The following is a 10,567-nucleotide window of genomic DNA, read 5'->3' as shown; positions in this document are numbered from 1 at the left end:
TAGGAAACGAAGCCACGCCCATTCTGGGCTCAAAAATGTTGAAACTCCTGTAAGCTTGAATGACCCTGATATGTTGAAACCCCAAGCAAGTCTAGATGCTGTAAGTCCATAGAATACGTTGTATGGGGGGGAAGCAATATCTGTTGAAAGACCCTGCAAATCAAAACAACAACAACAACAACAACAACAACAACAACAACAAAGAACCAGAATACGAAGCCTGGTGAAGGAAGGAGCATAGGCTAGGCCTTCTTCTCATACCCATACCCCCCTATTCCACCGACCTCATAAGTCTTCCCCTCGTTGCCGCGCACATTCCGTGGCCCTCTGGCGTGCAAGTCCTCTTTCAACCACTTGAGCACAATTTCGCCTAGCTGGCTATTCTCCGACGTCTCAGGCGCCTCCGCCTTGAATTTCTCAATCGCGCCCCACTGCCTCACATTTCCCAGGTGCATGTGCACCAAATGCGTTGGCCAATGCGCTAAGTTATCTAAGATATGGGTGGCATACACAATGGTGCACGGCCTCGTCTCCGTCTCCCTCTTCAGGAACGAGAGGAAGTTACTCCGCGACAACAAATCTAGGTCGACGGTAATCTCATCGAGAAGAAGCACCTGCCATGGCCGGAGGAGACCCATCGCTAGCTGAACGCGGCGTCGCTCTCCGTCTGAAACTGCATGCATGCGCCATCGCAGGTCGATGTCAAGAATCTCGACGAGTTCGTCACGGCGCTCGGGGTAGGCATTGCCGCCAACGGATGCGAGGAGGGTTGGAACGTCAATGTCTGTTCGGACAATGCTATTGAGCACCCATTCGACGCCGAGGTAGGTGACACCCTCGAGGCCCTCTTTGAAGGGGTCTTTGTTGGAGATTGAGATTGTGTTGCTGGGGGCTAGCCGTTTCCCTGAGAGGAGGCGCAAGAGCGTGGTTTTACCGGCTCCATTGGCTGAATTGACAGTTTAAGTTTACAAAATAAATATACATGGTAATGAGATTACATACCTCCGATCAGTAAAGTCCGACTCCCAACTGGTAAATCTAGCGCGACGTCTGTCAAGCCGGAGGAGCCGTCCGGGAATTTGTAGGAGAGATTTTGCACGCGGATGTCGGGAGAGTCGGACATGTTGAAGATTTAAAGAGCGCTAGTTAAAGTAGGGTAATTAAGAGAATGAATAAAAGATATTTACACGTATATAAGCAGAAAGTGACTCACATGATTTTGTCCAAAAGCACGCGATGTAACTATCAGTTATCCAGACTAAGGTGACTCGATGAGGTGGGGGTGACCCAAGGGAAGAATGGTAACGCTTTTTTCTCCAACATAATCTATCCCTCCCCATATCTCTCGCACTTCATCCAGGATTCAAACTCTCGGAATATGGACCGGTAGAAAACGCTCAGCATGATATATTTGTTCCCTCCGGATTGCTGATGCTCAGATACGTCTCTTCGCTTTCTCCGATTAGACGCCCATCCGCAATGCGATCTCTCGTGGCCGTTGTGGGTGCTACGGGCACGGGAAAATCAAAGGTGACTTGATACTTTAGCCGCCCTTCCTCCTCTTGATAGTGCGCATAACAGCTCTGACAAACACAGATAGCTTGCAATTGATATTGCTTCTCGGTTCAATGGCGAAGTCATCAATGGCGACGCGATGCAAATGTACCGGGGCCTTCCTATTATCACAAATCAAATCCCCATCGAGGAACGTAACGGCATACCACACCATTTGATAAGCTGCATAGATTTTGATGAGAACCCGTGGCGGATATCGATGTTCCGAAAGGAGTGCTTACGACTAATTGACGATATTCATGCGCGGGGGAAGCTCCCGGTCCTGGTCGGCGGTACGCACTATTATACACAGTCCGTACTATTCCAGGATCAGTTGGTGTCGAAAGAGGTAGAGCCATCAGCTGAAGAGACATATTCATTTCCAGCGGAGGATGTCGACTCAGCGGTCAAGTGGCCGATTCTGGATTCGGAGCCGGAGTTGGTATTGCAGAAGTTACGCGAGGTGGATCCAATAATGGCAGACCATTGGCATCCAAAGGACTCACGCAAGATCCGTCGCTCTCTAGAGATATATCTTCAGACGGGGAAACCCGCGTCGCAGGTGTACGCTGAGCAGCAACAATTGAAACGAGCCACCGCAGGCAATGGCGATGTTTCTGGCGGGGAACAACTGCGCTTTAACACCGCAATTTTTTGGGTACACTCGGAAAAGTCTACTCTGGAAGAGAGGCTGTTCAAGAGGGTGGATGTCATGGTTGACCAGGGGTTATTGTCCGAAGCAAGCCGCATGTCGGACTTTCTCCAAGAGCAGGAGGCCCAGGGCGTTGCCGTCGATCAGACGCGGGGTGTATGGGTTTCGATTGGCTTCAAGGAACTAGCACCTTATCTCAACGCGCTTAGAGACGGTTCTAAGACTGAGAAGGAATTGGACGTCCTCAAGCAGTCGTGTATTGGGTCGGTGAAAACTGCAACACGTCAGTATGCTAGGTCTCAGATTCAGTGGATTCGCAACAAGCTCTGGACTGGCCTTGCAGAAGCGGGAATGACCAATCGCTTGTTTCTCTTGGATAGCACAAACGTTGAAGATTGGGCAAATAACATCACAGGGCCATCCGAGCGCCTTGTAAAAGCTCTTGAAGAGGAAGAGCCTTTGCCTGATCCCAAGTCTCTCTCAGAGCTGGCTAAAACTACTCTGGAAGCTCTTGAGGTCAAGAAGCAGACCATCGACCACAAGTCATCGAAGTGTATTACCTGTGATATTTGCCGGAAGACAATGACCAACGAGGAACAGTGGAAAATCCATATCCAAGGAAGCGTGCATAAAAGGGTTTTGAAGAGTATGGCGAAGAAGCAAGCGCGGGAGGCGTATTTACGAAAGCGGCAAGAGGGTTTAGAGGACTGTCAAGAGAATGTTCAGGATAGTGCCCAAGAGCTGGACTCAAGAGTAGTCTCCAAATAGATCTTTTTAGCCTCAAAATTAAGAGATTTGCCAACGTGACATACTGTCTAGACATCTTGTTGACCAGACCCCCGAATTGCGCTGCCGACACGTTGCTATCCAGCGGTAGAAGTAGCGGTAGGAACGCGTAGTCTCTGCCATCGCAAGCCGACAGCTGAGTGGTAGCTAGACACATTGACACAGCGACACATAGTCATTGAACCAAGGGAGGAGGAGTATAGATCGATCGCTATTGCGCCGAGGGCTGGTTTTATGTAGACCAGTTGCGGCAGCCAACCAATTCTGCAGAACAGCGCCCCTGGTACATTATTCATTTCACTCCGGTCGAACTGCATGGCACACAATCATCGCGAACAAATGCGCTCGGTGTCTAAAAACATGGGTACTAAGCCAGGTCATGGCTTTGACCGCCAGTCTAGGAAGGCCTGCGAAAGGATATCGCCAGTGCCGCTCTCCTCAACCCGGTATACCTCAATCACAGAAGATCTCTCACTTTTTCGGAGCCTCCATGTTCCTCCCTCTTGGATAGTTGACTTGAGCCCTGGAAGATATTTCTTTTTAGTACGAGTTCGAGAGATAAATCATATGGGGGCGGTGCAACCTACAGTCCAAAAACACGGCGGCGAAGTTGATGCATATGTTCCCATCCCAGGTCTCACGACCTGATTTCTTCACTTTGCTCGGGATATTGGCTGTCTCGAACTCTTCCAAGCGCCGTACAATCCCCTCCTGGTCGCGGAATCCCACGACAATCTTGGGAACCCCAAGAAGAAAGGACTGCGCCCAGAACTTGAGGAGTTTCCGCTCGAATTTGAGCATGCCCTTGTCATTCCTAATCTCGGCAGATGTTTTGAGTTCCACCCAGTTGATGGGGTCTTCCTTGCGGTCTGGTTTACTGTCCCAGACTGCCAGTTTGCGGTTAGCGGTACACTTTCGGGTCGTTGTCAATACGGAGATAACGTACTGGCATCGACCTCGCCGCCGAGGATGAGCTTTGTATGTCCGATTCCGGTACGCGCAACTGAGCAGTATTGGGCATTGTTGTTTACAACAAGGTCTTCGCGCCCCTCAATCTCTTCTCTGGTAGCTGCATCCCAGGTTTTGTCGAGAACGGATATGGTTTCAAACTTGTAGCCTACAGGCCACTGTTAGATATAAAGCGGTGTCGTTGTTACGAGGTAATGTGGTAACGAACCCCAATATGCCATTAAATCCTGGGAAGGCATCCCCGGCGGCATTCTCTGCTGTTGTTGTTTCCGTTTTTGCTCGTTCTTGAAGGAATTGTTCTCTTCAATGAATCTGAGCGAGGAATATAAATCAGATTATGGCCCTGGACTATGGATGGTAAGAACATACGCACATAGTTCCCTATAAGAATTGTAAGGCTTGAGCTAGGTCTTAGGCAGCGGTTCCAGCTTACCTGAAAGCAGGTCGCGTTCATTTCGAATCTGGATACACACATTAGCGAGTAAATAGTGCTTAGAAATGCGTGTATACCCGTTCATATCATCGAATGGCGCAGTGAGGATCTATGTTACTGTATTAGTTTTATGTTGCCATGCGATTTAGAAAGAACCACATCTTACTAACCTTGGTCATCATCCCTCGCCAAGTGATAATATCAGCCTCACATCGCTTTCCAGTCTCCTTCTCCAAATCGGCAATGGTATACAGCAGAGCATCTAGATGTTCATCGGCTGTATCATTCAACTTCTGGAAAGTGTCAAACCCGCGGCTCAGATCCGCCGGCAGTTGCGGTGGGTAGTAGTACCGCAGGGATGAGTCTCCGAGATGAAAGCTGTGTTGGTCATCGTAGGAGAAACATGTGATTTCCTTCGCCGATGCTGTTAGATATATTCAGACAAATGGGGAGGAGCTGATGCTTATAGAACGTACTCTGGGCCGCCGAATGGCCGCACTAGATCCATAAAAACGGCCGATGGGCTGGATGTCGAAAGCCTCTCGATTCATGATAACCAGAATAATGTGTTTCTAGTAAGCCAAATGAGTAGGAGCGCCTCAACCTACGTATTACGTTGTTACACATAAGTTCCTGTAGTCGATGGGGGTTGTCCAGTGTTTGTGTTAGTCCTAGCGGCCCATCTCGAAGACCCGAGTCGATCGTCCGCATCCCCACCAAAAGCTGTCCAGCGCAACAACTCCTCTCTCTCCTTCTCAAGAGCAATTCCTGCGGCTCTCCAAGTGAACCTTTTCAGGGTATAGTGTACTCTTGGCTTACTGGCCATATTTCTTGCTTCTCTTTGCTTCTCCTTGCAAACGGACTGATTGCCGGCTCGTGATCGCCAGACACAATGACCTCACGAATTGACAAGACCATTGCTCGACAGCGAGAAAAGTGAGTTCTGACGTGCTCCATAGAGCTATCTATGCCTTTAAAAGTCTCTGATTAATGCTGATTTGTCCCTTTCTTCTTCTAGGATCGCCTCCGGAGCATACTACGAGGCTCATCAGCAACTGCGGGTTATTGCAGCGCGGTATATCAAACAGAGCAACTATGACGCCGCGGCGGAGATCCTAGCTGGCGGCGCCACTGCCCTGCTCAGGGCTGGATCGCAGCAAGGAGCTTCGGCCAGTGGAGGAGATCTTGCTATCATGTTGGTGGCTGAGGTATATGTCAAGGCTGGCTGGGCAATCGCGGGGGGAGACGATGATACGGAGGGGCGTGCTCGTAAGAGTGAGTTCGAAATTGCTTACTTTACAAAGTGGCTTTTATCATGCTTAGATGTTCCATGCTAACATTGTGCCATTTGTAGAGCGTCTAATCGAGCTTCTACGTGAATTCCCTTCGGAGGAGCCTACGCGAAAGAGGTTTATCCAAGAAGCAATCGGGTGGAGTGGACGGTTCGGGCCCGTTGAGCGGGGAGATCCTGAGCTACATCATGCAGTTGGGTCGGTATACGCGGAAGGTAGCATGGCACTGCATCTGAATACGGAACATGGCATTCTCTAACATCGAAGCAGACAAAGAGCCCTATGAAGCTGAAAAGCATCTTGTACTGGGTACGTCCGAGTCGGCGGAAACCCTGGCGAAACTTGAGTACGAGTGGTACACAAACGACGAGCCGCATACGGCAGGCATTTATGCAGCACGAGCCGTAATCCCTTTCCTGTTGATTGGCAACCTGCGCAGTGCCAACAAGGCCTTCTTAATCTTCACCTCTCGCCTCAGCTCCGCCAACCCGACTCTCGGCGTGCAAGAAATCAGCAGCGCAACCTCTGATGTTCGCGTATACCCAGTCCTTCCCTTGGTAAACTTCCTCAACCTGTTGCTTCTGGCTATTCAGCGAGGATCGGCAGATCTGTTCAAGCAGTTGACTGCGCACTATGCGACGCAGATCAGAGAAGCTGGGATCCTTGACGATGCGCTCCCCCAGATTGGCGAACAGTACTTCGCGATCAACATTCCTCGACAGGGAAACCCGCTGTTGGACATGATGGGCAGCATGTTTTTCGGAGGTGGTCAGGATGGCGGCAGGAGACCAGCGCCAGGGAGAGCTCCGCCGAGAAAGGTCGAAGCACCGCCGTCAAATATGGAACTTGACTAGCTAGCGCCTTGCAGTATGATGTGTGTAGGGCATGAGCCACCTCTTTGATCTCAACTGTTATGTGCAGCTGATACCTACTGTCACTATACCCGTGTATCGAATTCTGGCTCGTACATCCAATTGTCTTCGTCCAGAACAGCGACTTTATTCCTGAGATTCTGGTAAATAAGGTTCAGGATTTCTGCCAGCGTCAGCCATCGACACGGATCATTCGAAACGAAATATAGGACAAGCTCACCATGCGGTTCACTACTCATTTGTCTGTTTCGGTTTCGGTACATGATCTCAACTAGTCCCGCTTCAAGTTCTATATACCAAGCGAAGTTAGTACATGTCCCAACCCGTCTTTTCCCTAATACCAACGGCGTTGACCCACTCTCTTTTTCCCGCCCACTTAATTCAGATTGTCCAGTGGGATCAGGGCCCGTAGCAGCCGTAGAACCTCCGCCAGCGCCTCCCTCAATACCTTCCATCTCATCTTCGTCTTCCCCTTCGACAGGCGGCAGAACTGGTATATCCAGCGTAAAGCTACCGTTTTTGTCCTTCACCACAATCTCACCGTCGTCCATGGTTTCAGCAGACATAGATGGGTTGGACTCTGTCGCATTAGACTGCGATACCTGGGAGGAAAGACCGGATGCCCCATTATTCGGACCGGTAGTTGAGACAGGGCGTCTGCTGAGGTGGTTCTGGAAGAGGTTGCGGCGGACGGATGCTGTTCCCATTTCTGCAAACAATATGTTCAGGTCCAAATAGTTTTATGAAAGTTATAAGCATTCATTGGTAAGAATACGCGAAAGTTAGGAGATGATACTGTTTCAATTGACCACAGGTATCACCATGAGGAGGATGTTGTATGGTCCAATTAGCGCACAGCTTGCGATAGAACGAATGGAAGGACTGAGCCTGCTTAAAGATACCGCGTAACACTGCTTTTGTGATGTTGATGGTGTGGTATGTACGGAGTAGAGAGGATGGATCAGGGAAGCTAGCAATGCAAATAAAGCAAACATGACAGTCTAAGCCAAATGCGGTATTATAGGTAATTAGAACGCGTATGCCGGTCGCGTCCTCATCACGGAGCGTAACCCCGAACTTCAATTCCTACAAACGTCAATACCATCGATTCTGGACTAGCGAACTGCCCCCATGGCTCAAGCTGAATCATCCGCTACTGCTGCGCGCAATGCCTTAAAGGCTAACACTGCCGGGGCCCCCCCAGATTATGAACTGCCGTGGTACGTTGCTTGATGAATACCCAAGAGCTCCGATACTGACGTATTATTTAAAGGGTCGAGAAGTACCGCCCAGTATTTCTTGACGATGTTGTCGGCAACACAGAGACAGTGGAACGGTTGAAAATTATCGCCAAAGATGGAAATATGCCTCATGTGATTATCTCGGGTATGCCTGGTATCGGAAAGACGACTTCGATTCTCTGCCTGGCGCGGCAATTACTTGGGGATGCTTACAAGGAGGCTGTTCTGGAATTGAATGCCAGTGATGAGAGGGGTATAGTCTGTCCTGATGTTAAGAATATCAAGCTCTAACTCATTTATCAAGGTATCGACGTGGTGCGGAATCGTATCAAAGGATTTGCCCAGAAGAAAGTCACTTTACCTCCTGGACGTCACAAGCTTGTTATACTTGATGAAGCCGACAGGTATGTTTATCTACTTTATGCTTGGGATAGCCGCTCATGACTTTCCAGTATGACCTCCGGCGCCCAGCAGGCGTTGCGGCGGACAATGGAAATCTATTCTTCCACGACACGATTCGCCTTTGCATGCAACCAGTCGAACAAGATTATTGAACCACTCCAGTCGCGATGTGCTATTCTTCGGTATGCCCGATTGACCGACGCGCAAATTGTGAAGCGATTGAAGCAGGTTTGCGACGCAGAGCAGGTAAAACATACCGAGGACGGACTGGCAGCACTAGTATTCAGTGCCGAGGGAGATATGCGCCAGGCCCTCAACAATCTACAGAGTACCTGGTCCGGATTTGGTTTGGTCAGCGGGGATAACGTCTTTCGTGTGGTTGATAGCCCTCACCCAATCAAGGTCCAGGCAATGATCAAAGCCTGCTGGGATGGAAAAGTGGACTCTGCTCTGGAAACACTAAACGAGCTATGGTAATACCGTCTCTCTAATGAATGCTTTTTTTTTTTTTTTTTTCGGCTTAGCTAATTTGCAAACAGGGACCTGGGGTACTCGGCTCATGACATTATCAGCACTATGTTCAAGGTGACCAAGACAATTCCTACACTGTCCGAACACTCGAAACTGGAGTTTATTCGTGAGATTGGGTTTACACATATGAGGATCCTTGATGGCGTACAAAGTCTACTGCAGTTAAGTGGACTAGTAGCAAAAATCAGCAAAGTGAATATGAAGCCCCAGCTATTTGAGCCCAGGTCGTGAGGCAACGATAATTTGGCAGGGTGTTGGGGACGTCAAGTTCCACTAATGAAGCGATTATATACCTAGAGAGCTGTCCTATGAACCATTACGCACCTTTCACGATACCATCTGTGTACTATTAAAAATCAACTGGGAGGGCAAACTTCCTCTTCACAAACCCCAATTTGTCACCTCTACGAAGGCCTATCCGGCTATGGCAAAATGAAGAACGCAAAGAAAAGGCCCTCATGAAACATGCTGCTGATTGCGAATTATCTAGGTACTGATGATGGGGATGCGGGCGTTCTAGCACCAGCTGGAGGCTTGTTCTTGCTCTTAAAGTCGTCGCACATCTGCTCCATTGTCACCCATTCCACGCCCTCGTGCTTATTGATATGTTCAATGATCCTAGAAGTGTCAGTACCAGAACGGCTCACTCAAAATGATCATATGAAGACTTACCTTTCATGCATAAGAAGAACATGCGGACGACCAGAGACATCAGGATGGATGGTCATGGGGAAGACAAACTCATCGTACTCGCGGTAGAAGTAATCAAAATGGTCCTGAGAACCATAAGTCAGCACTAAGCCTCGACTCAGGAGCAAGGTTTTGAACCGACCTTCCAAATATCCTCAACGTCCCTTGGATTTACCCACCCATGACTATTCGGCGCCTTCTTGATAAACATCATCGGCGGCAAGTCATCGAGGTACCAATTGCCCGGGATCTCGACCAACCCAGTCTCTTTGCCTCTCTCCAGAGGCTTCATCCAAGTTTCCGGCTTCTGGCTATAATTGATCTTCGTCCAGCTGTCTCCCGTTCGAAGCCAATACATCTGACAATCATGATGGAGCATGGAGTGGTCGTATTCAATCCCGTAGTCGAGCAGCAACTCCGTCATCTCCTGGGACGTCTCCCACCACGGCGCAACAGTGCCGCGTGGGGGCTTGCCGCAGAAATCGGTGATCATGCGGTAGGTCTTGTCGAGGATGATCTTTTGCTGCTCGATGGTCATGTCCGTGGGATTCTCGTGGCTGTATCCGTGCAATCCGATCTCGTGCCCAGCGTCGCGGACCATGGCGCATTCTTCGGGGAAGGTTTCGAGCGAGTGGCCGGGAATGAACCAGGTGGCTTTGATGTTGTATTTCTCGAACAGTTTGAGGAGGCGCGGGGTGCCGACGTGACCGGCGAAGAGACCTTTGGTGGTCAGAAACATGATGACTTCTGTTTGCCATGTCCATGCATACCTCGACTGATATCACTGGCGCTGTCTTCGCCGCCATATGAACCTAGCCATCCCGAGACGGCGTCAATGTCGACGCCGTATGATACGAGGACTCGCTTCTTTCCCATGTTGCTGGTGTTTGTTATTTTTACGTTGGAGGGGGGACAATTGTCTCTTGGTGCAGAGTTCTCCTAAGCTTTTTATACTGTCCGAGGGTGGGGTTAGCTTTGGGGACCGATAAAGGCTGCCCCCAGTGAGATTCAGTTACGCAATAAATCTCTCGGACAACCTCGGAATAGCTTGAGATAGACTAGATTCGGTGTACGTAACTCGGCGCATTTGCCGTGGAGCTGATAATCGGAGTCTTGGGGTACTTGATACAGTAGATGTTGGAGTG

General features: G+C 49.6%; 7 protein-coding genes across 7 annotated transcripts; 3 read left to right on the top strand and 4 right to left on the bottom strand.

Annotated features, from left to right (window-relative positions):
• Positions 1-68: 68 nt before the first annotated feature.
• BDW74DRAFT_117395 (putative ABC transporter) lies at positions 69-1,268 on the bottom strand. Its single transcript, XM_073721937.1, has 2 exons — positions 1,003-1,268; positions 69-946 (listed from the first exon to the last, which is right to left on the bottom strand). The coding sequence occupies exons 1-2, from the start codon at positions 1,121-1,123 to the stop codon at positions 243-245; spliced, it is 825 nt and encodes a 274-aa protein (XP_073577983.1). The 5' UTR covers positions 1,124-1,268; the 3' UTR covers positions 69-242.
• A 211-nt stretch (positions 1,269-1,479) lies between these two features.
• Positions 1,480-2,974, top strand: BDW74DRAFT_171628 (tRNA dimethylallyltransferase; the record flags this gene model as incomplete). The annotated part of the gene is made up of 2 exons (XM_073727343.1): positions 1,480-1,530; positions 1,601-2,974. The coding sequence occupies 2 exons, from the start codon at positions 1,480-1,482 to the stop codon at positions 2,972-2,974; spliced, it is 1,425 nt and encodes a 474-aa protein (XP_073577982.1).
• Positions 2,975-3,171: 197 nt separating this feature from the next.
• Positions 3,172-4,998, bottom strand: BDW74DRAFT_117437 (DXO/RAI1 family decapping nuclease). Its single transcript, XM_073721938.1, has 9 exons — positions 4,871-4,998; positions 4,565-4,807; positions 4,472-4,503; positions 4,395-4,422; positions 4,335-4,342; positions 4,170-4,273; positions 3,939-4,109; positions 3,580-3,879; positions 3,172-3,515 (listed from the first exon to the last, which is right to left on the bottom strand). Exons 1-9 carry the CDS (start codon positions 4,943-4,945, stop codon positions 3,370-3,372), a joined length of 1,107 nt encoding a protein of 368 aa, XP_073577981.1. The 5' UTR covers positions 4,946-4,998; the 3' UTR covers positions 3,172-3,369.
• A 118-nt stretch (positions 4,999-5,116) lies between these two features.
• BDW74DRAFT_117359 (protein GET4) lies at positions 5,117-6,690 on the top strand. The gene is made up of 4 exons (XM_073721936.1): positions 5,117-5,330; positions 5,413-5,669; positions 5,749-5,901; positions 5,957-6,690. Exons 1-4 carry the CDS (start codon positions 5,287-5,289, stop codon positions 6,538-6,540), a joined length of 1,038 nt encoding a protein of 345 aa, XP_073577980.1. The 5' UTR covers positions 5,117-5,286; the 3' UTR covers positions 6,541-6,690.
• On the bottom strand, positions 6,582-7,463 carry BDW74DRAFT_117356 (uncharacterized protein). Its single transcript, XM_073721935.1, has 3 exons — positions 6,917-7,463; positions 6,779-6,847; positions 6,582-6,721 (listed from the first exon to the last, which is right to left on the bottom strand). Exons 1-3 carry the CDS (start codon positions 7,263-7,265, stop codon positions 6,624-6,626), a joined length of 516 nt encoding a protein of 171 aa, XP_073577979.1. The 5' UTR covers positions 7,266-7,463; the 3' UTR covers positions 6,582-6,623.
• A 160-nt stretch (positions 7,464-7,623) lies between these two features.
• Positions 7,624-9,666, top strand: BDW74DRAFT_163709 (replication factor C subunit 4). Its single transcript, XM_073726147.1, has 7 exons — positions 7,624-7,778; positions 7,832-8,052; positions 8,104-8,203; positions 8,252-8,674; positions 8,741-9,349; positions 9,404-9,507; positions 9,564-9,666. Exons 1-5 carry the CDS (start codon positions 7,690-7,692, stop codon positions 8,961-8,963), a joined length of 1,056 nt encoding a protein of 351 aa, XP_073577978.1. The 5' UTR covers positions 7,624-7,689; the 3' UTR covers positions 8,964-9,349; positions 9,404-9,507; positions 9,564-9,666.
• On the bottom strand, positions 9,215-10,298 carry BDW74DRAFT_183892 (polysaccharide deacetylase family protein; the record flags this gene model as incomplete). Its single annotated transcript, XM_073730646.1, has 4 exons — positions 9,215-9,350; positions 9,405-9,508; positions 9,565-10,142; positions 10,193-10,298. 4 exons carry the CDS (start codon positions 10,296-10,298, stop codon positions 9,215-9,217), a joined length of 924 nt encoding a protein of 307 aa, XP_073577977.1.
• Positions 10,299-10,567: the final 269 nt, after the last annotated feature.

The sequence above is a fragment of the Aspergillus multicolor genome, assembly GCF_047715735.1.
Source record: "Aspergillus multicolor strain CBS 133.54 unplaced genomic scaffold BDW74scaffold_52, whole genome shotgun sequence".
Taxonomy (NCBI): domain Eukaryota; kingdom Fungi; phylum Ascomycota; class Eurotiomycetes; order Eurotiales; family Aspergillaceae; genus Aspergillus; species Aspergillus multicolor.
Note: the sequence above shows the minus strand (reverse complement) of the source record. Positions and strands in the feature narration are given on the sequence as shown.

Bases quoted from the DNA above. Each gene is read 5' to 3' on its own strand.
- BDW74DRAFT_117395 (XM_073721937.1), bottom strand. From the start codon at position 1,123: ATGTCCGACTCTCCCGACATCCGCGTGCAAAATCTCTCCTACAAATTC. The intron at 947-1,002 runs GTATGTAATCTC...CTGTCAATTCAG, and splicing joins TCGGACTTTACTGATCGGAG to CCAATGGAGCCGGTAAAACC.
- BDW74DRAFT_117437 (XM_073721938.1), bottom strand. From the start codon at position 4,945: ATGAATCGAGAGGCTTTCGACATCCAGCCCATCGGCCGTTTTTATGGA. The intron at 4,504-4,564 runs GTTAGTAAGATG...ACAGTAACATAG, and splicing joins GGCGAGGGATGATGACCAAG to ATCCTCACTGCGCCATTCGA. The intron at 3,880-3,938 runs GTACGTTATCTC...GCAAACTGGCAG, and splicing joins CGGCGGCGAGGTCGATGCCA to TCTGGGACAGTAAACCAGAC.
- BDW74DRAFT_117359 (XM_073721936.1), top strand. From the start codon at position 5,287: ATGACCTCACGAATTGACAAGACCATTGCTCGACAGCGAGAAAA. The intron at 5,331-5,412 runs GTGAGTTCTGAC...TTCTTCTTCTAG, and splicing joins ATTGCTCGACAGCGAGAAAA to GATCGCCTCCGGAGCATACT. The intron at 5,670-5,748 runs GTGAGTTCGAAA...TGCCATTTGTAG, and splicing joins GGAGGGGCGTGCTCGTAAGA to AGCGTCTAATCGAGCTTCTA.
- BDW74DRAFT_117356 (XM_073721935.1), bottom strand. From the start codon at position 7,265: ATGGGAACAGCATCCGTCCGCCGCAACCTCTTCCAGAACCACCTCAGC. The intron at 6,848-6,916 runs GTGGGTCAACGC...CTTGGTATATAG, and splicing joins AAGTGGGCGGGAAAAAGAGA to AACTTGAAGCGGGACTAGTT. The intron at 6,722-6,778 runs GTGAGCTTGTCC...TGACGCTGGCAG, and splicing joins AATGAGTAGTGAACCGCATG to AAATCCTGAACCTTATTTAC.
- BDW74DRAFT_163709 (XM_073726147.1), top strand. From the start codon at position 7,690: ATGGCTCAAGCTGAATCATCCGCTACTGCTGCGCGCAATGCCTTAAAG. The intron at 8,053-8,103 runs GTATAGTCTGTC...TCATTTATCAAG, and splicing joins GAATGCCAGTGATGAGAGGG to GTATCGACGTGGTGCGGAAT. The intron at 8,675-8,740 runs GTAATACCGTCT...ATTTGCAAACAG, and splicing joins GAAACACTAAACGAGCTATG to GGACCTGGGGTACTCGGCTC.